Source organism: Podarcis tiliguerta, assembly GCF_965153285.1.
Source record: "Podarcis tiliguerta genome assembly, chromosome: 1".
Classification (NCBI taxonomy): domain Eukaryota; kingdom Metazoa; phylum Chordata; class Lepidosauria; order Squamata; family Lacertidae; genus Podarcis; species Podarcis tiliguerta.
Window position 1 is genome coordinate 104256720 of NC_139534.1, and position 23574 is coordinate 104280293.

A 23574-nucleotide genomic window follows, 5' to 3' on the forward strand; every position below is an offset into this window, starting at 1 on the left:
AGGTTTTTTGGGGGCACCCAGTACATCTGTATATGCGGCACTTTGCTAATTACAATAGTGGTATTTTGTGAATTCCCTGGGTAGAGATTAGCTCAAAGCATCTCCAAGATGAAATTGAGCAAATGTCTGCCTATAGCCTGCTAATGTATCTGTAGCTCATCCCTGGATATAAGACAAATTTTCTACCATTTTTCTTTCTTTTAGCATTTACCAATTTGGCCAGGCACATAGCGAGGCTGAGTTTGTGCTGGGCGGAGCTGTGCTGCTTGCAGGGATGAATCACCATCAAATCCATGAGTCGGTTCTCTGTTTGAGAGGCTGATGTCAGGTGCTCCATACTCAAGACCCAACTGGTTGTAATAGGGTTCTAAATCTGGCCTGTAGAGTCCATACTGATGGTCTTCCTGAGTTGGGCCATATTCATAGCCAGGCATTTCTCGGAGTTCAGCCTCACTTCTGGCAACATTGCACAGCTGAGCAAAATCCTCTGGAGGGAGACACAGAGAAAAGAGGCAGATAAACACACCACCATATCTCACCTGCCCAAGTATTGCGATAATCTCTGGAGGCCTTTCTCCAAGTCCCTCTACCTTTTGAGATGAGTCAAATGGTGACGGAGAACAGGGCCTTTTCTGGGGTGGTGCCTTATTTACGGAAAGTTCTTCCCAATGAGGTTTGCCCAGCTCTTTGGCTGGCCAATGTGAGAACAGGATGCTGGACTATATGAGCCCTTGCCCTAAGAACCTAAGAAGAGCCTCCTGTAACGACATTTTTATTTGCCCAGTTGATTTCAAAATGTTGTGTTTTTACATCTGATGGTCACTGTTTATTTTATACCAAGGCTGTTGCTGATAAGTGTTATGTTGAGTTTATTGTTACAATTCCTGTGCTAATCACTGTAAGTCACTCCAGAAGTTTTATGACTGAAGAGTGAGTTACCAAGTCTTCGCAATCAACAAAATCAAGCACATTCCGGATGCTAGATAGTATACCTGGGTGCTCTTGTGCTTGGGTCCTGTTTGTGGCTTTGCTACTAGCATCTGGCTGGCCACTCTGAGAAGAGGATGCTAAACCAGATGGGCCATTGGTCTGATCCAGCAGGCTCTTCCTATGTTCTTATGTCAGATAGTGCACAAAGGACCACAAACCCATTAGAGTGGACTGGGGTTGAGGTTAAAGTTTGGACTAGACAGAAATAACTGCACCATATGCAAAAATATGATTTAGTACTTCTTTGATTTACCCATGAAAAGGTTTCTCATGGGTCTCAGGAGGAAGCTTTATTTTTTGGATTGAAAGCACCTCCTGAGACAGCCCTGGTGAAGAAAACAGAGATCCCCATAGATATGGGACAAAGTCATATCTGTGAAGTCACAGTGTGCCTTTGATGTGGATTAGCTCAATAGATACTCAGGTGTTATAAGTAGCAGTAGATGTATTCATTATTAAATATTATTAACAGTGTATAATACATTCTTGGTAACATTGCTGATAATGACTCAAGTTCTTGGAGATACAGTCATACCTTGGGTTACAGACGCTTCAGGTTGCGTTTTTTCGGGTTGCGGACTGCCAGAACCCGGAAGTACCGGAACGGGTTACTTCCAGGTTTCGGCGGTTGTGCATGCGCAGAAGTGGTAAATCGCTCTTTGCGCATGCGCAGCAGCACCAAATCGCAACCCGCACGTGCGCAGACGCGCCGCTACGGGTTGCGGACGCTGCGGGTTGCGAATATGCATGCCGCATGGATCACATTCGCAACCCGAGTGTCCACTGTACTGTGATGGGTCAAGTCAGTGATGTGAATCCAATTGCTCATGGGTGGATTTGCCCAGTGGAAATCTTATCCGAGGCCTAGCCTTAGCTGTTGAAAGACACCACCCCCCTCTTCCCCAGATCCCATGTGATTTGTGCCTTCTCACCAGAGGACCTGGGCGGGCAGAGTGCACAGTCCTGACTCCAGGCGTCTCCATAGCGGCAACAGCATTCTGTGTATGTGGTTCGTTGCCCCAGCAGTGGCTCGTTGCAGATGTAGTTGGAGACACTCTGCCAGCAGATGTCTAAGTGAATGTCAAGTTCATCCTCATCATCTGCCAGGGAAAGAAATAGAAAAGCCATTGGAGCTACAAAACCTGCTTTTAAAGAGACCATTTTGCACTGTAGTCAGAACTGCACTCACCTGCGCTGTTGGAAACATTGACACAACGGTTGCGGGTCGCATCCAGCACGAGGGGAAGGCTACAGAAGCAATGATAGGAACCAGCCGTGTTGAGACACTTGCCGTTTGCACAGGCATCTTCGTTTTCACACTCATCTAGATCTGCAGCCACAGAAGTTGAGCAGAAAAGTTTACATCAGTAAAACGGACCTCTTTGACCCTCTCACACAGAAAAAGATTCCCCCCCTCCCCTGATCAGGTGTGCACAGGATTTCAGGGAGTACCTTACTTACTCCATGTGATGCTTAAAATAAAAACGGGGGGGGGGGACAGGATGGGACCGTTCCCTACAATTGTGTGGGCAATTCTACAAAGCACAGAAAATATATCAAGCAGCTAGAAAGAGCCTTCTCACCAATACATTCAAGCTTGCTGGAGTCATAGATAAAACCAGCGCGGCAGAAGCAGGCATACCCTGGCGCTACGTTCACACAGTGACCATTACGGCAGAGCTCGTGGCCAAACATTTTACACTCATCAGCATCTAGTGGGAGAGAGAGGTTTAATCAGACCTAGAAACCAAACAGTTAAGACCAATGGGGACCCTAACCTATTTATTCTCAAGGGTGGGGCTTTTCAAGCTATCTATCTTCAGGGAACTGATTTCACACCTAACTTGCTATTGAACACTTGCCTGTTTTAGAGGATTCTGGGGTGCATTCATTTAATGTGTGCTGCTGTGTTGGTCAGGCCTGTTGTGCCTCATCATAGCTGTGAGTGACTTTTAGAACACGTTCACCCTTTGTTGAACCAACCTCTGTTCAGTCATTATTTTTACAGGGGATCTCTTTGACACTGTCATCAAATCATGTTGTTGTTTAGTCATTTAGTCGTGTCCAACTCTTCGTGACTTCATGAAATCATAGTTCTTCTGTATTCCCCCCACTCCATAATTCTTATTTTTTTTTTCCAGACTGCAAAAAAACCCCAAGTTTTGGGGAAAAAATGGAACAACACCACAATCAACTAGAGATGTTGATCACCTTAGTGCTAACTCTTCTCTGTTTTTTAAGAGGTGTGTATTTTGACATGCACAGAGACACAATAGGTAGGCTGTGCTGCCAACACACCTCTTCACGGTCATCATTTCTACTGGTACCATTTTATCAGCAGGTTTTTTCTTTTTTTAAAAAAAAGAACATGTTAATGACTTTTCATCTTTGTTTTCAAAATGTTGAAATATTTGTGCTTAAATAAAAAGGTGTTTCGGTGTACACAGAGAAAAGTGTCATACCCCCCCCCCACCCCACAGTGTGGAAAACCTACTCCCAATTCTGCATGTAGCATACAGTGAAGAGCAACTCCTGTTCCCATAATAAAGTTAATGGAAGAAATGACCACATTCAAAAATGATTATTCAGGCTGAAAAAAACTTTTCTAAATGGCAAGTATCAACCATGAGTTTTCAATTCTCAGTTCAATACTACTACTGAATCCTGTTGCAGGAAAGATTCTATGCTTTTAAACATTACTCCTATTAAACTGAAGGTTTATTATATTTGGTGCTATTTTTCCAGAAAAAGAGGTGCTGGAATTCACCATGAACACCTCCCTCACTTTCTTAGAATGGCACCTGAGAGGTGCTAGAAATGTGTTCCAGTGAGTTCCATTAAATTCATACAAGTGAGTAAACTAATCATTTTTTGAAACATAAACCACCTCTGTATGTCTAATGCAGAAGGTATGAAAAGCGAGAGAAGCGACTGCAGTCCTCCCTTCTACTTAATTCCTTCATCTTCTACATACTCTGATAAATTCTAAGACTTGCACAAATGAAAGTAGACCATTTTGTGAGCACTTACAGCAAAATGTTATCTTTAAATCAGTTTGCCTCCTGGGTTCTTTCCTAAGGCTCCATTAAGAACTCTATAGAGTCTGCCTTGGTCAGTCTAAGGGGCTGCCAGATTTTATTTTCTGGCCTGATCTCTAACTACCTGACAATTTGTAGTTCACAGTCTTATTCTGTATAGAGTTATCCCCAGATTTATTGGTGATGTTTCCTACTAATCTTTCTTTCTCACAGACTGTCACAAGTAAGATTACAAAAGTTTTGGAGGGTATTACAGATCTGTTGATTTAGGTTTTTCTCAGTTTCTCATTTTTCCAATCAGCATCAGTTTGTGTTATATTTTTTTTTGTGGGGGGGGGGAGTCTTCGTGAAAATCCGCACACATGTTTGCAAGCAGTTTTCCCTAATACAGTGCATCTACCTATGTGATTGTCATGTATGTATTTTTCTATACACTTTCCCCTAATGTACACATTCTTGTATTCATTTTTGGGTTGAAGAACTGCACCAATATATTTGGAGAAGTGTGAAATTTGAAGGGTAGCTGTGTTTCTGATCACATATTGGCTTGTGAAATGCGAATATGTGAAGGTTGTATTAACATGGGAATGAACAATTAAAAAACACCCATCCTTAGGCCAGATTGTATCTGTCTTCTCCCCAATTCCATGACTAATTGCAGCTTGCAGAAGGCAGCGGTATGCGGGGGGAGGCTGTCCCAGTACTGCAGGCCCCCACCAGCTGCTTTTAAGATAAAAATGGTTCAGTTTTTAAGTCAAGATAAAAATGGTTCAGAGTTCTGATTACAGATCTCCCACTCTGAAAGTACATTTGGCAAGGCATCCCATGTGAAGATTATCTGCATCCCTGTGGAGATGAAGTAGTCAAAACTTTGGGTCATATCTTTTTTGAATGCAATGTTCATAGAGTGGAATGTAACAGCAACCTTGCCCTCTTCTGAGGAACATCCTGGAAGGTTTCTGGAACGGCATCCAGGATATTTCTTGGCTAACGCAAGCAAGTTAATGACAGAGTTAGTGGCCAAGTTCCTCTTCTCTGCTCAAAGGTCTCATAAGATGGTGCTCTCATTTTAATTGCAATCTGTATCTCAGGTTTTATCGATGTATCATGTTGTATTTTAAATATGTCTATGTTTTATTGGTCATGTTTTTACTCTGTCTTGTTTTAACATGTCTAGGACTGTACAATAAATCATTGACTGCCTGAGTGATTGATTGAAATCTTCCACATCACACCTAACTTTGACCTTCAGATGCTTGGTGGAACGGGTAGAAAAAGAGAAAGACTTACCTGTGTAAGATGTCTGTCCAAAAATCAGCGTCCCTTCCACAGGGATATATCCTTTCCCACTAGGGCAAATGTCAGTATATTCCACTGGCAAAAACAGGGGAAGAAACAAGAAGTTCAGCGGGAAAGGGAGAGAGTGGGGGGGGGGGGACACAGAAAGTATATCATTATTGCAGCACAACTTGAACATGGCAAGCCATGGTGACCTCTCTCTTTGACTGGATCTGGCAGAGAAGAAAACACTACAGAGCAAATGTCTCACCTGAGCCAATGACAGGGCATGGGTGTGTCTCACAATTGTCTCCCCAGGCTGCTCCTTCTGTGCAGCAGCATTCTTCCTTAGTGGTGTTATTGGCCAAAACACTGTCACATAGTGGGATGTCACCAATACGATAGTAGCACTCCTTCCTCTCTGAGCTTCTGGGAGGCAAAGATACAGGCCTTCCGGGTCCTTCTAAATTTAGAGAAGAAGCAGAAGAGTTTGGATTTGATATCCCGCCTTTCACTCCCCTTCAGGAGTCTCAAAGCGGCTAACATTCTCCTTTCCCTTCCTCCCCCACAACAAACACTCTGTGAGGTGAGTGGGGCTGAGAGACTTCACAGAAGTGTGACTGGCCCAAGGTCACCCAGCAGCTGCATGTGGAGGAGCGGAGACGCGAACCCGGTTCCCCAGATTACATGACTACCGCTCTTAACCACTACACCACACTGAGAGAAAATGTAGGGGTTTTCTTTTTGTTATCACCCACTGATAACGTGGGTGTCTTCATTAGAGATCTAGGAAGGCTCCTGGAGTACTGTATCCATTGATAAAGAGCATCTGGCAGAGCATGGCATTCTCAGGATTTTACCATATAAGTAATGCTAGAATGCAACCTATTTTAAAGAAAAGAAAGTTGCAAACAGCAGCACAGCCACCACCTCTGCAGTACAGCTGCCCTCTCCCTGATACATTATGTGAGAATGGGACATCACACTGCTGGTGTCAGATTGGGGATTATAAAAGTCTCAGTAAGAATAAAATTTAGGGCATGCATTTGGAGTCATGCAGAAAAGCCTTAAGAACTCAAGTTTCAGTTTACTATCCTTACACTTATCAAAAGATTTTGAGCTATGCCTTTTCACATAGGAATTGCTGCATCCTTGATTGGACAAGATGATGACTGGTGGAACTATGTTCAGAAGTGATGTCATCATGTGCATAATAAATTGTTTTGTGACTCGGTTAGATCAAAAGTGGAGAAATGTAAAGTATTGCACTTGGGCAAAAAAAATGAGATGCACAAATACAAGATGGGTGACACCTGGCTTGAGAGCAGTACATGTGAAAAGGATCTAGGAGTCTTGGTTGACCACAAACTTGACATGAGCCAACAGTGTGACGCGGCAGCTAAAAAAGCCAATGCAATTCTGGACTGGATCAATAGGAGTATAGCATCTAGATCAAGGGAAGTAATAGTGCCACTGTATTCTGCTCTGGTCAGACCTCACCTGGAGTACTGTGTCCAGTTCTGGGCACCACAGTTCAAGAAGGACACTGACAAACTGGAACGTGTCCAGAGGAGGGCAACCAAAATGGTCAAAGGCCTGGAAACGATGCCTTATGAGGAACGGCTAAGGGAGCTGGGCATGTTTAGCCTGGAGAAGAGGAGGTTAAGGGGTGATATGATAGCCATGTTCAAATATATAAAAGGATGTCACATAGAGGAGGGAGAAAGGTTGTTTTCTGCTGCTCCAGAGAAGCGGACACGGAGCAATGGATCCAAACTACAAGAAAGAAGATTCCACCTAAACATTAGGAAGAACTTCCTGACAGTAAGAGCTGTTCGACAGTGGAATTTGCTGCCAAGGAGTGTGGTGGAGTCTCCTTCTTTGGAGGTCTTTAAGCAGAGGCTTGACAACCATATGTCAGGAGTGCTCTGATGGTGTTTCCTGCTTGGCAGGGGGTTGGACTCGATGACCCTTGTGGTCTCTTCCAACTCTTATGATTCTATGATAAGTCTCTTTGAGCTTGTCTGATCAGCAGATCATACACAAAATCTAAAGGTGAAGAACCTACTGCAGGGCTTCCTTTTATACAAACCCATAAAATGAATTCGAGGTTCTTCTTACTAGAACAGTGTCTTGGATTCTGTCTTGCATTGCCCTGCCCAACAAGTAACTCTCACCCATGTCTGCTCGGGGGCGGCATTCCCCAGTTTCCGTGTCATAGTCCTCATGGTCACTGGAACACAGGCACAGAAAAGCACCTTCCACGTTCTCACAAAGTGCTGTCCCACAGACGGCAACCATCATCTCACATTCGTTCACATCTGCAAGATACAAAATCTTATAAGTGTATTAAGAAGCCATACATCTGCCCCAAAGCCTTCTGATTTGCCATTCCTTCTCTTCACAACTAAACCTTGAAAATAAAATAAACAAACTGGGCAGGGCTGACCCAAGACATTTTGCTACCTGAGGCAGAGCAGAAAATGCTCCCCCACCGTCAAGGGGCACAGTACCCAAAGCCAGTCAAACTATTTTGGCATTTGAGGAAGAAAACTCCAAAAGCAACCCTCCTCATCCATGGCAGTAGAAGCACAAAAACAAGGCTGCAGTCCTAACCTCAGTTACTCGGGTGTACGCCCCAATGAATTCCATAGGGCCTACTTCCAAGCAGACACGATTAGGACTGCACTTTTATATAAAAAAAAATGCAGCCCTTTCCTAACACCCAGTATCAGCTTTTGCCTAATGGTAGGGCCAGCCCTGAAATGTAGCCCCTCATTTAATGGGTTTCACCATGTTCATTCATTTACAGATGTGTGGTGGCAGCTGTACTGTGCTTTAAACCAGGGATTGCAACTTTACTTTCTCAAGTTTGGGCTCCAAGTGCAAATACATATATAAACCACTTTTGGTACAAAGCAAATGGGAAGAGGCAGTTTCAGGGGGGAAAGCATGGAGAGGGGAATGATTAGGAAGCCCCCCACCCCATCCTCTGCTCTTTTGCATCCCCTTGCTTTATACATAACACATGAGTCGTGCCATCATCACATCTTGTTACACCTTTAGAAAAGGAACTGATGAGTCTTGGAGATTCATCTAGGGCTACTTTTGCCTACAGTCCTATCCCTCCAGTATAAGGGCCTAATCACAGAAGACTTTTTATTACTAGGGATTATGAGGGGCTGGATTTTCATGAGGACAGAATTTACGACAATGAGAGCAGAAGCATGAAGAGATCTTGGGCCCGTATTTTGGAGAGCTGTCAGCATCTAGGAGAAAGAAGTAACATGAAACTAGAATGCTGAGTGACTCTTACCAACGCAGTCAAGGCCTGAAGGTGAGTTTTCATAGCCACGGTCACACAGACAATGGAACGAGCTGTCTGTGTTGACGCAGAACCCATGACTGCCACACAGAGTCTCGTTGGCACACTCATCAATATCTGCAGGGAGGAAGGACAGATGAATCAGCACAGAGTCTATTTTCTTAGCAAGCCCATCCCCACTTGTGTATCACAATCATAGGCTAGCAATCTTCCATCTTTCGCAATAGGGACATCTCTAGCTCCTCAGTTGACCAGAAGTTTGCGCAAGAATAGGAAGTAATTCAATGAACTATTTTGAACTTCATTGCAACACCATCTGAGGGTGTTCAGAAAACGAAACAAGCTGACATGTAGAAGACGTAAGATGTCAAGAGGAATGGGCTGTTTTATGGGGTAAGGAATTTGATGAAGGAAGAATGTGGAAAAATTAATGAGGAAAGAAAGGGAATATAACCAGAATTTGATTAACGAAAACAAATTTAAAACACTGCGCTGTAAATAAGTACAGGCAAGATTCAGATGGTTTCTATATGTTTGTTATAAAGTATGTGGGAAGGACGTGACTGTGTCAATGATGTTGGGCACAGCCAGGTCAAAGTAAACAGGCAGTCTGATGGTGCAAAGGTGCTCAACTAACTGCACTTAACCTTCTTTTTTACTTGCAGAGCAGCAAGGAGGTTTTCGGACTTCTCCACCATAAATGCATTTCAGAAACAGATTAACATTGGGCTTGTGTTTTTCCCCTATGTAGATCACACACACCTATGTGAGAATTCCATACTGGACATTAAAATAAACATTGTGGTGACTGGAAAGAGTCACCGTATTAACTAAAGATTGCATTGCACTAAGGAGAAGCCCTGAAGTCACGACACCAGTAACACCTATTACTGGGACGGGCAGAAAATAATCATGGTACAGTGGTACCTCGGGTTACATACGCTTCAGGTTACATACGCTTCAGGTTACAGACTCCGCTAACCCAGAAATAGTGCTTCAGGTTAAGAACTTTGCTTCAGAATGAGAACAGAAATCATGCTCTGGCGGCGCGGCGACAGCAGGAAGCCCCATTAGCTAAAGTGGTGCTTCAGGTTAAGAACAGTTTCAGGTTAAGAACAGACCTCCGGAACAAATTAAGTACTTAACCCGAGGTACCACTGTATTAGCTAAGGAAACAATATGTATCTACATTTTGACACTCCCAAAATGTTAAGGAACTGGAGCTTATCTTTAAGGCATTGAAACAGTGCTGTCTCCAGCAGATCATTTCCCCTTTCACAACTACTATAGGAACCAAGTCCAATATTTACACTGCCCTCAGCCCCTGCTTATTTGATCTAGTTTGCAACAGACAGGGAAAGAGAGAGATGGGTTGGCCAATAAATCCTGGCAGGCTATATTTTATTAAAGGCTCCCAGTACTGAAATGTCTATCTTGTGCATACAGCTCCTTAACAATCTTCCTAATAGGGAAAGAAAAAAGGTGGTTTCTCTTATTGCATTCAAAAAAGGAAGATGCCTAGGCTTAATGAGAGCACAACAAGGCAGAAAGAGGCAGAAGCTTTTGCCTTCATGTTGGTCATGACTTTCCTCTCCTTTCCTTCATCGGCTGAAGTCCTCCATTACAGAGGCTTTTTCTTGACTTTTGAATGCCCCGGAGTTTCTACAGACATGGAACCCACCAATGCATTCGCCAAATGATGTGCGATGGAAGCCAGCTGGACATCCCATAATGCAGTGATATGAGCCCAAGGTGTTCTGGCATTCCCATGTGCCACACACGGCATCCCCGTATTCTTCACACTCATCCACATCTGTAATCCAAGGCAAAGCATTTCAAAGTAAGTAGTCAGAAAGACAAACATAAAAAGGGAATATACACATCTAAAGCCAAATGGAGTCCTGGCAACAATGTGCAACACCACTTCTATGACTACAGTGGTTGATGTGCAAGATAAGAGCCCCTAGCATTTAATGACTGTTATTTGCATTAGATATGACACTAGTTGGCCCTATTCTGTAGACATTTCTCCTCCTTTAGAGTTCACTTCTTACCTATACAATCATCAGTCTCCTGGGAATGTTTGAAGCCAGTTTGACACAAGCAGCTGTAAGATCCTTCTGTATTGAGGCACTGCCCACGCAAACACCTGGACTGGTCTGCACATTCATCTACATCTGGAGAAGGGAATATAAGACGACATAAAAAGGCACAGCATAAATTTGGCAACTTCAAACAAACAATCTTGAAAGAGGGCAGAAGACCAAGGACGGAAGCAGTAAGGGTTAAAAATGAGTGATGGGCAAGTTCAAATGAACTTGAGTTGAATTTGAAGTGGGCCCAAATGAACTTGTTGAGATTGCGGCTTGGGCCAAATTTGAAGTGGGCCCTGATGCCCTTTCACAGCCGCAGCATTCCAAACCACCAATCACCCCTGCCCCAAAATTCACCCTTGCAAGTGAGGACCATGAAGAGAGGCCACATGACAGGAGGTGAATCCACTGACTCTTGGAAGCACCATATTCCTTGGAACTAGGGACATTCCTGAACAGTATCATGAGAGGGTCTAGGCCTTAAGCCTGAAGCTTCCAGTTCCACAAAGCTTCTAAGCCACCGTCGTCTCTCACCAGGTTAATGGAGGGCTAGCAGCGTGGGTTTGGTGATGCTGAATCAAGCTACTTATGAACTGGGCCTGAATTTTGAGGGGAACTTGGACCAATTTGGAAGGAGCAAGGGGAAGAGAGACCCTTGGGTTTTCCTGCATGATCTCCCATCACTATTGGCATGAAGGGTCCAAGAGGACAGAGGAGCAGACCAAAGCCATTCTAGCATCTAGGATCTCACCTTGACAGCTGACTCCACCACCAGCATTTGAAAAGCCAAGAGCACAAATGCAGAAATAGGATCCATGGCTGTTCAGGCATTCGCCATTGGGGCTGCAGATGCCACTGTCCAGGCACTCATTCAGATCTGCAGGAGAGCAAAGATAGTTACAGACAACTCACTCAGACCAGCTGCTACTGAGTATTCTTATTTGTCAGCCCTTATACATAGCCTTATAGAAAGGACAGCTCTTTCAAGTCCAGCAGCAATGCTCGCTGCATCCTGATGCTTATGCTAGCCACATCTTTTGTTTCTGGAAGGGACATTGTTCTATAGGAGCTTGCAACAGTTTCCACAAGGGAAAATGCAACTTGGGCATGTTTTGCTTGATTGTATGGAAATGACTTTATTTAAGAGGCACTTGAATTAAGACAGAATACAGAAGGAAATGAAGAAGAACACAGAATGAGAACAGTGGTGGGCTCACAATACAAATGAACAGTCAAATGAGGAAAAGAAAAGAGGAAACGGGTAAGGAAAGGGGAAGATCCACTGAATCCAAACATCTTAGTTAATTGTCACAGGCATGTGAAAATAGCTATGCCTTTGAGGCATTTCTTAAAGAGTTGGGGAGGGGAAGGAACTGGATGATGTGAAGATCTGAAGATTTCTCCATCTGATCCAGAAGGGATGAGCCCTTTGACCAACCACCTCACACAGAGGGCTCGGAGAGTCCAAGTCTACTGTTTAAATTTATATAGATGGGAACAGGTGCTTATCTTGACAAATGCTCAATTTATTCTCTCAATTTTTTTGTTGCCAACATGAACACTCTCCCAACCACTGGCTTGGAGAGCTATTCAAGCTTGTGTGGCGATTTCTTCCTGAACCCTAGGAGGCTGGCTTGTACCAGGGCCACATGGTCAGGAATGGGAAGCCCCAAAAGATACTGTTTGTGTTTTCCTTCTTCCCTTTCCTGAGCTAATGGCGAAGACATGGCTCAATGGGAGACGAATGGACAGATCCATGGGGGAAGAATCTGTCATACCTTCACAGATGCTTCCATTGAAGAGCTCAAATCCAGTCCGGCAATGGCACCTGTAGGAACCTGGTGTGTTTAAGCACTCGCCGCCTAGGCAGTGAGTGTTTGCGTCTTCACATTCATTAATATCTGTCCAAGCAAAGGAAGACATGATTAATGGTAGAGAACTATTTGAACCCATTATAGGAAGCTGCAGCACTTAAACAAGGAGGGGAGGAACACAGGATATAAGAAAATTGGTCCCACGTAGAGGAATTATGCAAGCCTAAGCTCTTTTTAAAACAAAAACAAAAATTGCAAAGAAGAGATATTTACAGAGCACCTATGTGCAAGCTGTTGCAGAAGTAATTTATGTTAGTCAAACCCCAGCTCAATTCTTAGGAAGGTAACAAGCACACATTTCTTTCTCTGTGCAGCTATCTCTACACAGTTGTCTTTGACCCATATTCTGATGAGTGATATTCTTCTCTAGGTCAGTCTAATCTTTGAAGGAATTCTCCAGCATATCTCTCCCCCAGCTGCCTCAGCGTCAGTCACAGGGGAAGGCAAACACAATCTTAGTCCAGTAAAAGAATAGAATGTGCAGTACTTTGACTTCCTCAAGGAACTGGATGTCCCCCGCACCCCCAATCCATCAGCTAATTAAACAGACTCGCTTCCTTTCCTTACTTAAGGGCCATTACATGCATTCAGAAGAGATGTTCACAGCTCCCCAATGAGTGTTCCTGTGTGATACAACAAAAGGTTTTTTGCAGATGTAGTGTTATTTGTAGATGTCCTCTTAAACCATCTTAAGGTGTGTACATCTAAAAGAATGTAACTTTGTAAAGTAACACCAAGAAATTATCACACTCATACCCAGTACCGCTTCTTAAGTGCACATCAATTTAGGCAGTCACATCAAAAGATTTCCCCCTGTAAACGTATCTCATATATAAAAAGACTCCCACACAATCAATTACCAGCTGGAGAGAAATGGCAAAATTATACATCTGTTTATTACAGTCACAACAATGTCTTTTATGCATAACTCCTGAAGCTTTTACTCCCTATTGTAGAACTTAAGAGCTAGAATTAGGATGGATATTAGCAGCCCTCCAAACTTCTTTTTTATTGTGTTCATTTGTTCCCATGAGGGTATACTCTTTGTGCCTGCAAAAGTTTTGCAGCATGCCCTGCAACTAGCTGCTGAAATCCTGTAACTTTTTATACCACAAATGTTCTGGGTCCTTTTCTGTCTCCCCTCTGTTGTACTTTAGTGCAAGAGTGCCCCTCCAGGTGACAATAATGTTATAACATTGGGGAAGCACCACAGAACAATTAACATAGTGTGGACAAAATACACCCACTCCTAATACACGATTGTTGCATCAATGACATGTTGCTGAAAACACCCTTTAAAAAAGCAGTCTTGAGGGGCCTAATGATATTATTTGTAGGACCCAGAAATTTCAGGAGGAAATTATTTTCCAGGAAGTAGGAACTGAAGCTGTATATACAAACACACTGAACATATATCTCTGGCACATTGCTAGGAAACAGCAGAAATTACAGAATGATAGCAGGAATGTGTTCCCTCTTCCCCTGCTCCATAGCCCCGACACCTGCACCCTTATAAATCAGGGGCTCCCTTTGCAGGGGGAGAAAATGCTAGCAAAATGCACTCCCCCATTTCAGCATGTCGCAGCACACAAGGGTCCTGTGAATTGGTCAGCACACTAGAGGAAAAACAGCTCCAGTTCTTTTTGATAACGCAACCCATCTCACTGATGTTCAGCCTCTTTTCTTGGTTTCCTGTTCATTTTATTCTGTGGCCATTCCTAATATGAAGTGGCAACAAAGCCAGGGTGCACCCACGAGACAACTGCAGACAGTTCTTACTCTTGGTGAATGCACTTGTGACGCAACTGCTTCCAACGTGTGTTTGTCTCATTCACACATTCTCTTTTTTAAAGGTGTATTCCCATAATTTAACAAAACACAAGCCTAGAAATGTGATCCCTTTAAGGGGCAAGAGCTGTAGCTTTGTGGCACAACACGTTTTATGTGCAGAAGGTCTTTGGTTCAATTCCTTGCATCTCCGGATAAGGGCTGGGGAAAGCTCCTGCCTGAAACCTTGTGACCAGTGAGGGCTCGCCTACCCTTCTGCTTGTCCCACTGGAAAACCTGATCTTTACTGCTGAATCACAGCAAACATCAGTCAGGTTTTCTGACCCAGGCCAGGAGGAGCCTGGGTCTCTCTCACTTTCTGTTTTCTGTCTCTTTGTTCTAGTGTTCTGTTCCGTATTCTGTAGTGTTAAGGTTTAGTCTTATAAGTTCGTAAGTTGTATTGGTTTTTTGCTGCAACCGGTTTCTTATGGACTGCGCCAACCCTAACTGTATGGGATTTTTGACCATTTATGCTTATTTGCCTTCAGTACAGTCATACCTCGGGTTGAAGTAGCTTCAGGTTGAGCATTTTCGGGTTGCGCTCTGCAGCAACCCGGAAGTAACAGAATGTGTTCCTTCTGGGTTTCGCTGCTCGCGCATGCGCAGACGCTCAAAATGATGTCACATGCATGCACAGAAGTGGAGAAATGCGACCCGTGCACGTGCAGATGCGGGTTGCATTGGCTTCAGGATGCGAACGGGGCTCCGGAACGGATCCCGTTCGCATCCAGAGGTACCACTGTACCAGTAAAAGCTCTGCTGGATGAAGTACAATTGCCTCTGGTCTATTGTTTTTAGGAACTCTGCTATGTGTTTAAGTTTTTTCCTCCTCCTTTCTGCGTGACAAGACATTTGCTCCAATTCAGTGGTAAAGAGCGGGTTTTCCTAGGAAAAGTGGGACATATGAAAAACCTCTCAGACCTGAGCTTTCTAAGCATGAAACCGAGCTAGCTGGACCAATGGTCTGACTCCCATGGACCTATAATGTGTGAAGTAAAGGTAAAGGGACCCCTGACCATTAGGTCCAGTTGTGGCCGACTCTGGGGTTGCGGCGCTCATCTCGCTTTATTGGCCGAGGGAGCCAGCGTACAGCTTCCGGGTCATGTGGCCAGCATGACTAAGCCCCTTCTGGCACACGAAAATGCTGTTTACCTTCCTGCCAGAGCGGTACCTATTTATCTACTTGCACTTAGTGCTTTCTAACTGCTAGGTTGGCAGGAGCAGGGATGGCGCAACGGGAACTCACCCCATTGCAGGGATTTGAACCACCGACCTTCTGATTGGCAAGCCCTAGGCTCTGCGGTTTAACCCACAGTGCCACCCGCATCCCAATGCTGTAAAATTTTACAGTAGAGTTTTCAGAACATGAGAAGAGCCTGCTGGATCAGACCAGAGGCCCATCTGGTCCAGGACCCTGTCCTCACAGTGGCCAGCCAGGTGTCTGTGGGAAACCTGCAAACAGGACCCAAGCGCTCTCTTCCTGAGGATTCCAGCAAATGGCATTTGGAAGCATTACTGCCTCTAGCTGTGAACCAGTTATGCAGGTCTGCTAGATATGTCCTTATATAGCACACTCATCAACAACTGCAAAAGATTCCAGAGAAGACAAATGTAGTCATCCAAGTAGGAATCCTGTTTATCCAAACTGTAGATTATTCAAATATTTTTGATGCCCTTGGACCATCTGGGGAACAAAATATATCATTGCATGGACCCTGTTCTTGTAAACATGCGAGTTCCTAATTTTGAGTTATGTTGATTTTGTTGAAGCTATGTCCTTCGGTTTCAGCGTGAATCATGGGTGTGCGATTTGTTATTTACAGTACTTACATAGTGTCCAGGTTTGTACTTTATGCTTTTGACATGTGCAAGACAGATGTCTGCTTTATCGGTTTTTGGAAGTTCGTAAGAGAAGCAAAAAGAACAGCAAGGAGGAAAAGACAGTTGTACATGATTCTTTTATAATACTTGCTTTCCCATTGTGCTGAATATTCCCAGTTTTAGCCCAATTCCAGCGAGGTGGTGGTGGGGTTTCAAGTGGCACTTTTGTTACTCTCAATTGCACAACGACCGTTATCCCAGCCCCACCTTAAGAGGAGACTTTTATTTATGTATGTTTACATTTTCCACATCTCCTTTACAAAATTAATTGTTCAAGATAGTTCACAACAATAAAAAGCAATTGATCTTTGCTAATTCATTTTTATTTATTTTTTGCTAGTAGCAAATTTATTTCAACTGGCCTATTTAACCAGATAAAAGTTTACCTGTAGTGTATTTGCAAACACTTTGTTAAGTTGGCTGTCTGAGCCATTTTCACAATGTTCTCTAATTAATTGCCCATTCACTTTGGCTTTGTTAGTACTTTTTCTATTTTTATGTTGGTATATTTATATCCCTTGCACCCCAGCCTAATTATTCTCCCTTGGTTGTTTTGACACTGAAAATTCAATATCTTCCATTCACCCCCTCCCCTAATTTGTGGTTTGAAATCACTAGGCAGGTTTGTCTCATTTAATCTTTCTGAATAATTATGCACTCGTTCTTTTCACTCCCCTGATCCATTTCCTTTTTCTCCTCTGAATTGCTCTAATTTGAGTTAATGTAAGTTAGCCGAGGAGCTGCAACCAATTCATTAATGAATGTATTAATCTCTGCCAGATATTCTCAACCCAGAGAGTCCCGAATACATTAGGTTGCTGGTGCCCAGGACTTTTGTGAATGGAGGCATAGCCAGAGACAGAAGTAAAATAAGATCAATGTGGCATGAGATGTCCTAGGTGATAAATCATACTGGGGAAGGGAAGAATCAATCCTGATCATAATCTCTGCTTGTCCAGCTATTACACTACATACAGGTTTAATTTGTGGCAAGTGTTACAGTCATTCAACCAGGCAGAATGAAGTCCAGTACCTTTACCTTCACAAGTGAGCTTATTGGATGAGAGCACATAGCCAGTGTCACAGGTTTGGCAAGTGAAGGAACCCTGGGTGTTAGTGCAGATTCCCTGAGGGCAAGCTGCGTGTGAGGCACATTCATCAATATCTAGAGAGGAAAGAACAGACAGTGATGGGGGATACTGGTCAAGACAGTGTGCCCAAGGAAAAATTCATTCATATTGCAGACAGCCTTGGCAGCATACTCTCAGAAACCTATCTAAAAGGACAGAGTTCTGCCGTTACTCCCTCTAAAACTCATTTCAGAAGCTCATTTAAGTTTCAGAAGCTCATTTAAGTTTCTTCAGATCAAAGGTTAGGCTTCTTCTGTAGGCGCTCTGCCGTTTTGAAGTAGCTGATGGTGGTTCTGTCCACCCTTGTGACTGAAAGCAGAAATAGAGAATTGTTTTTGTGTGTGAGCCGGGTATGAGTGTGTATTTTTGAATCGTGTTAGCCAGATTGATTCGTATGCTGTCGGGGGATTCTTGCTGTTGTCTTGTTGGGCTGTGGATGTGATAAAGGTGAACCAAATGGGGGGGGGGGGGAGAAGAAGTAGATTCCTAAGCAAGTCCCAGCTGCACACAAACCGTACGTGTGAAGCACACAACTCTTCCAAAGAATCTGGGGAATTGTAGCTTGCCTCTCACAGATCAACAGTTCCCAGTACCCTTGAGAAATTACACTTTCCGGGATTCTTGCAGAGGGGAGCCATGTGCCTAAAGCTTCAATATTGTTGTCCTAGAGCAGTTCCCCCTGGGGAAAAAACTTTAGAGCCAATCCGGAAGGACAGCAGGACAGACTTGATGAGGAAGTGGGCAGAATAAGTAAACATGTAAGATAGAAAAACCTTGTTAAATTGGACCAAAGTCCAGGAGTCTAACAGGAGTCAACCAGTTGCCGTTGAAATCTCCCTAGCAAGAATATGAAGGTGATGAAAACCCCCAGTTATTTATCACTAGCAAGAGGTATTAAGAGACACTGTCTCTGTACAGGGAAGTTGCTGTTGTTGTTTTAATTTGTTACCTACCCTTCACCCTGAGCTCCCAGTGCAGGTTACAACAATTCAAAATACATGACAAACAATTTAAAATAAAATAGGGTGGTGTTCCTAAATATATGCACCTCACATGCCAGTGGTTAAGAGGTTTAGCTAGCATGGCTGATATGATGTATGTGCAGAATATGAAGCACTGACTAAACAATCCACTTTCTTCCATGAAGCAGATTGCCAATAGTTATCAGCTAAGCCTGGGAAGGACAACTGTGGTCCTCATGTAGCTAGAGTACAACTCCCATCAGCCCTGACCATCCCTGACCTATGCTCACAATAAGGTTGTGGCTACATGCTTCAGGCCAATGTACCATGAAGAGGAAGCTTCCCTGCTCACCACACCTGGCTACAGAATATACCTTCGCATGTTCTTCCATCCCTTGACGCAATATAGCCAATGCCACAAGCCATGCAGGAGAAGGAGCCCTCAGAGTTGAGACAGAGTCCTCTAGGGCAGGCGTCGTGGGTTGCACACTCATCGATATCTAGAACAAACAAATTATTGAGACAGGGAACAAAGTTTTGATCTATGAGCAATGGACACTGAGCCTTATAGATCAACAGTCAGAGAAGACAAAGAACTCTACGCACGGAAAGGCGTCGAAATGATTGCACGCAAAGTAAGGTGGTCACAGAAGCCTGCGAGAGTCAAGAGCTTGCTATCTTGGCAGCATTTTCCACTGCACACCGTAGCACACAATATGGAAAAACCTCTGGGAGCACTTAGAGCCAGCTTGATACATAACGCCAGCCATCAAAATTAGGAACATAGGAAGGCCTCCAGAAGCATGTGCAAAACTCAGTGCAGAATCTGACACCCGATGCAATGAGGAGATTGCAAGGACAGAGGACGGAAGCAGCCAGAAATCTGCATGTGACACATTTTCAGCAACCTGGTAGCTACTGACTGAGCTGCAGGATGTCATAGAAAGTTCATGATTCTATCTATGCAGAAGCATTACAGCTACCACCAAGCAAGTAGGTAGTCAGATTTTCTGCAAGCTTTCTTCCTATTATTTCCAAATCAGACACGTGTCCCTTTTCTGTTCAGTAAAGCTGTTGTTCTTGCTTAAGCCAGGTTTTCTTTTTGAATCTTATTGGCTCTTGCTTCCCTGGACCCAGACACCTGTTCTCCTGCCTTGCTATTACAATCCTTGCCCCCTTCGCACTTTTCTAAGTCCTTCAGCTGCATTCTAGTCCTGGTTCTGCTTCACCTCCTGTTCACTCACCTGGCAATTGTCCAGCCTACAATGCCCTAGCTGCTTCTTGATTTGCAGTCTATTGTTATTATTGTTACCAAATTTGTTTTTTTTACTTATTATTATTCATTAAATTTCTATACCGCCCTTCATCCGAAGATCACAGGGCAGTTCGCAACATGAAAATACAAAACGAGAAGACAAAATACAATACAGAAACAAGTGCGAAAACAAAGCAATAATCCCTGCAAACACATTTGAAAGGATGTAATAATAATAATAATAATAATAATAATAATAAAATAAATACATAAATAAATAATAATAATAATAAATTTTATTTATATCCCGCCCTCCCCAGCCGAAGCCAGGCTCAGGGCGGCTAACAACACTCAAATAATCAAACAATCAAATAATCCAACGTTCTAAAACATTTCATTATAAAAATTAATTAAAATCAAATTAATGGCAATCGTTAAGCAAAATTCTGTGCAGGTTGCAGAGGAGGGAGTCAGGCTGCGCCCTAACCAAAGGCCTGGTGGAACAACTCTGTCTTGCAGGCCCTGCAGAAAGATGTCAGGTCCCGCAGGACCCTAGTCTCTTGTGACAGAGCGTTCCACCAGATTGGAGCTGCAGCCGAGAAAGCCCTGGCTCTAGTTGAGGCCAGCCTAGTTGAGGCCTGGGACCTTCAGGATGTTTTTATTTGCAGACCGTAGGTTCCTCTGTGGGGCATACCAGGAGAGGCGGTCCCGTAGGTACGAGGGTCCTAGGCCGTATAGAGCCGTATAGACGTAGAATGTTAATCAGCCAAAGCCAAAAGCCAGGCAGCAGGTCCCAGAGTGGACCTATTCACAGACCCAAAGTATAATACAGATAATATATATAGACAATCTGTACAGGTCTAGAATGCATATAGCAGAGACATCACCTTGCCAACAAAGGTCCGTATAGTTAAAGCTATGGTTTTCCCAGTAGTGATGTATGGAAGTGAGAGCTGGACCATAACGAAGGCTGATCGCCGAAGAATTGATGCTTTTGAATTATGGTGCTGGAGGAGACTCTTGAGAGTCCCATGGACTGCAAGAATATCAAACCTATCCATTCTTAAGGAAATCAGCCCTGAGTGCCCACTGGAAGGACAGATCCTGAAGCTGAGGCTCCAGTACTTTGGCCACCTCATGAGAAGAGAAGACTCCCTGGAAAAGACCCTGATATTGGGAAAGATGGAGGGCACAAGGAGAAGGGGACGATAGAGGACAAGATGGTGGACAGTGTTCTGGAAGCTACAAACATGAGCCTGACCAAACTGCGGAAGGCAGTGGAAGACAGAAGTGCCTGGTGTGCTCTGGTCCGTGGGGTCATGAAGAGTCGGACACGACTGAACGACTAAACAACAGCAAGAATACATATACAAGCTGCATATCTGCATGATGCCAAGCAACCAAACCCATGCTGATGGTGGGGGGTTTAAGCAAAAAAATAAGAGATGGCAGAGAGTGGGACTCGCCCCTGGCCGTATTAGTTCCTGACTGTGCTTTAATCACAGGGCTGGTGTGGGCCATCCATATACCTCAACAAGGAATGTCTATCATAAATCAAGAGAAGTCAGGAGCTGAGTGAAGGGAGTGCATGGCTTTTACCTACACACTATTTATTACGCTATTTTATTTTTTTAAAAACCATCACAGTCTGCCCTGCATCAGTGCTAAAATCAGGAGATGTTCAACAAAATAAACTAATAACATACTGAATTTATGCCTAGACAAAAGCAAAACAATAAGGATCTATAAGCATTAGCTATTCACTGGTGCAGGACATCGGCAGCGTCCCGGCATGTTAGGAAAGGAGCTGGGATTAGCACACTTATCAATGTCTGCAAAGGGATCCATATTTGTTCAGATTCCAGAAAAGACAAATGGAGTTCAATCTGTTCCTCCCAGGCCTCCGCAGCCACTTTCACTTCATCTTCACAACAAATTTTGACAAAAGAAGAGATTGTGAGACCCCGAGTGATGTAAATAGGCATTGAGCTTTGCTGAAATTGCTGCACCACACAGAGACAGTCAAACACCTCTGGTCTTAAGAGTGCTAGCTCAGGAACCAGCTCCTGAACCTACAAACAGTGCCATCTGCAGCACAGTTTCAGCAAGTGCTGAAACCTGCAGAGAAAGGAGAGGCTTGAGGGGATCTGGAGAAAACGGAACACACACTGATGCAAGAGGAGGGAAGTAGAATTTTCAACTTAGTCTTGCTGGATTGAGGAAACTAAGTTGGCTAACACACACACACACACACACACACACACACACACACACCCCTTAGCTACAAATCAGGAAGCCCTTGGTTTGAAACTGTGGCCTACTGTTGAACTCACAGAGTGCCTTTAAGAATAGCAGGGAAAGGACCAGAGTTCAGCAGCAGAACACATGATGTGTATGCAATTCAATCCCTGATATCATCAGATAAAAGGACCAGGCTGCAGAACAGACAATACTGAGCTAGATGACCGCATGGGAAGCTGCTGGTGAGACTATGTTCTTAATCCACCACTTCTCATCCTCAGCCCCTTGATCTGAATAGGCAAAATGGCCAGTGAAAATAACAACATTTGTCTGTCTTGTAAGATAATGGTAAGGATGACAACAATGTAACATATGTGAATAACTACGAATAAGGACTCGTCCAGATTTCCTTTTGTGGCACAGGTCTTTCCAGTTTTGTTTCCATGTGTCTGTGTGTGTGTTTGTGTGTTTGTCCCTCTGCTTTCCCCAGGAGAACCTGTTGCTTACCGCTGAACCAGAACAAGCAGCAATCAGGTTTGCTGTAAATAAGCTTTATTTCAATAAAATATTGAAATCTTTTAAACCCCCAAATATTTCTAAAGCCCCAAACCAGGAGGCTTCATTCCCTGCCTACAAAGAAACCCAACAACCACATTTTAATATTCTTAAACTGTTTCTTAAAATGGAATTCTGAATACCTCCCTGCATATGCATGTCACTCTTATACCAGCCTGGCTATATTTCAGTGCAGCAACCAAGCCATATTGAAAAAGGAGAGGAGAAGCAGCCAAGGGGAAAGCATGTGGCGTTTCCTCCTTTTCCCCAGCAGAGGGAAGCCTCTGTCCAGCACATACTATATTCTGCTGCTTTTGTTTGTGTTTGCTGCCCCCTTGTAGCCAGGAGAGGTAAAAACTCCAGCTAAATCTAATCTCAATGAGTGTAGCAAATGAGATGAAGCGTCCTTCTAAATAATAATAATAATAATAATAATAATAATTTATTATTTATACCCCGCCCATCTGGCTGGGTTTCCCCAGCCACTCTGGACGGCTTCCAAAAGAATATTAAAATACTGTGATACATCAAACATTAAAAGCTTCCCTAAACAGGGCTGCCTTCAGATGTCTTCTAAAAGTCTGGTAGTTGTTGTTCTCTTTGACATCTGGTGGGAGGGCGTTCCACAGGGAGGGCGCCACTACCGAGAAGGCCCTCTGCCTGGTTCCCTGTTAACTTGGCTTCTCGCAGTGAGGGAACCGCCAGAAGGCCCTCGGTGCTGGACCTCAGTGTCCGGGCAGAGCGATGGGGGTGGAGACGCTCCTTCAGGTATACTGGACCGAGGCCGTTTAGGGCTTTAAAGGTCAGCACCAACACTTTGAATTGTGCTCGGAAACGTACTGGGAGCCAATGTAGGTCTTTCAAGACTGGTGTTATATGGTCTCGGCGGCTGCTCCCAGTCACCAGTCTGGCCGCTGCATTCTGGATTAGTTGTAGTTTCCGGGTCACCTTCAAAGGTAGCCCCACGTAGAGCGCATTGCAGTAGTCCAAGCGGGAGATAACCAGAGCATGCACCACTCTGGCAAGGCAGTCCGTGGGCAGATAGGGTCTCAGCCTACGTACCAGATGGAGCTGGTATACAGCTGCCCTGGACACGGATTTAACCTGTGCCTCCATGGACAGCTG

General features: G+C 44.0%; 1 protein-coding gene across 1 annotated transcript in view; it reads right to left on the reverse strand.

The window, feature by feature from the left end:
• LTBP2 (latent transforming growth factor beta binding protein 2) overlaps window positions 1-23574 on the reverse strand; it is a 134033-nt gene that overhangs the window by 3666 nt on the left and 106793 nt on the right. The window contains exons 19-32 of the mRNA XM_083446998.1: window positions 18773-18898; window positions 17346-17471; window positions 12503-12625; window positions 11476-11601; window positions 10686-10808; window positions 10313-10444; window positions 8623-8748; window positions 7484-7627; window positions 5578-5769; window positions 5319-5402; window positions 2574-2702; window positions 2180-2320; window positions 1923-2090; window positions 212-487 (exon numbers count right to left, since the gene is read on the reverse strand). Coding sequence (XP_083303124.1) covers window positions 212-487; window positions 1923-2090; window positions 2180-2320; window positions 2574-2702; window positions 5319-5402; window positions 5578-5769; window positions 7484-7627; window positions 8623-8748; window positions 10313-10444; window positions 10686-10808; window positions 11476-11601; window positions 12503-12625; window positions 17346-17471; window positions 18773-18898 — 2016 coding nt within the window. The remainder of the gene's footprint in view (window positions 1-211; window positions 488-1922; window positions 2091-2179; window positions 2321-2573; window positions 2703-5318; window positions 5403-5577; window positions 5770-7483; window positions 7628-8622; window positions 8749-10312; window positions 10445-10685; window positions 10809-11475; window positions 11602-12502; window positions 12626-17345; window positions 17472-18772; window positions 18899-23574) is intronic.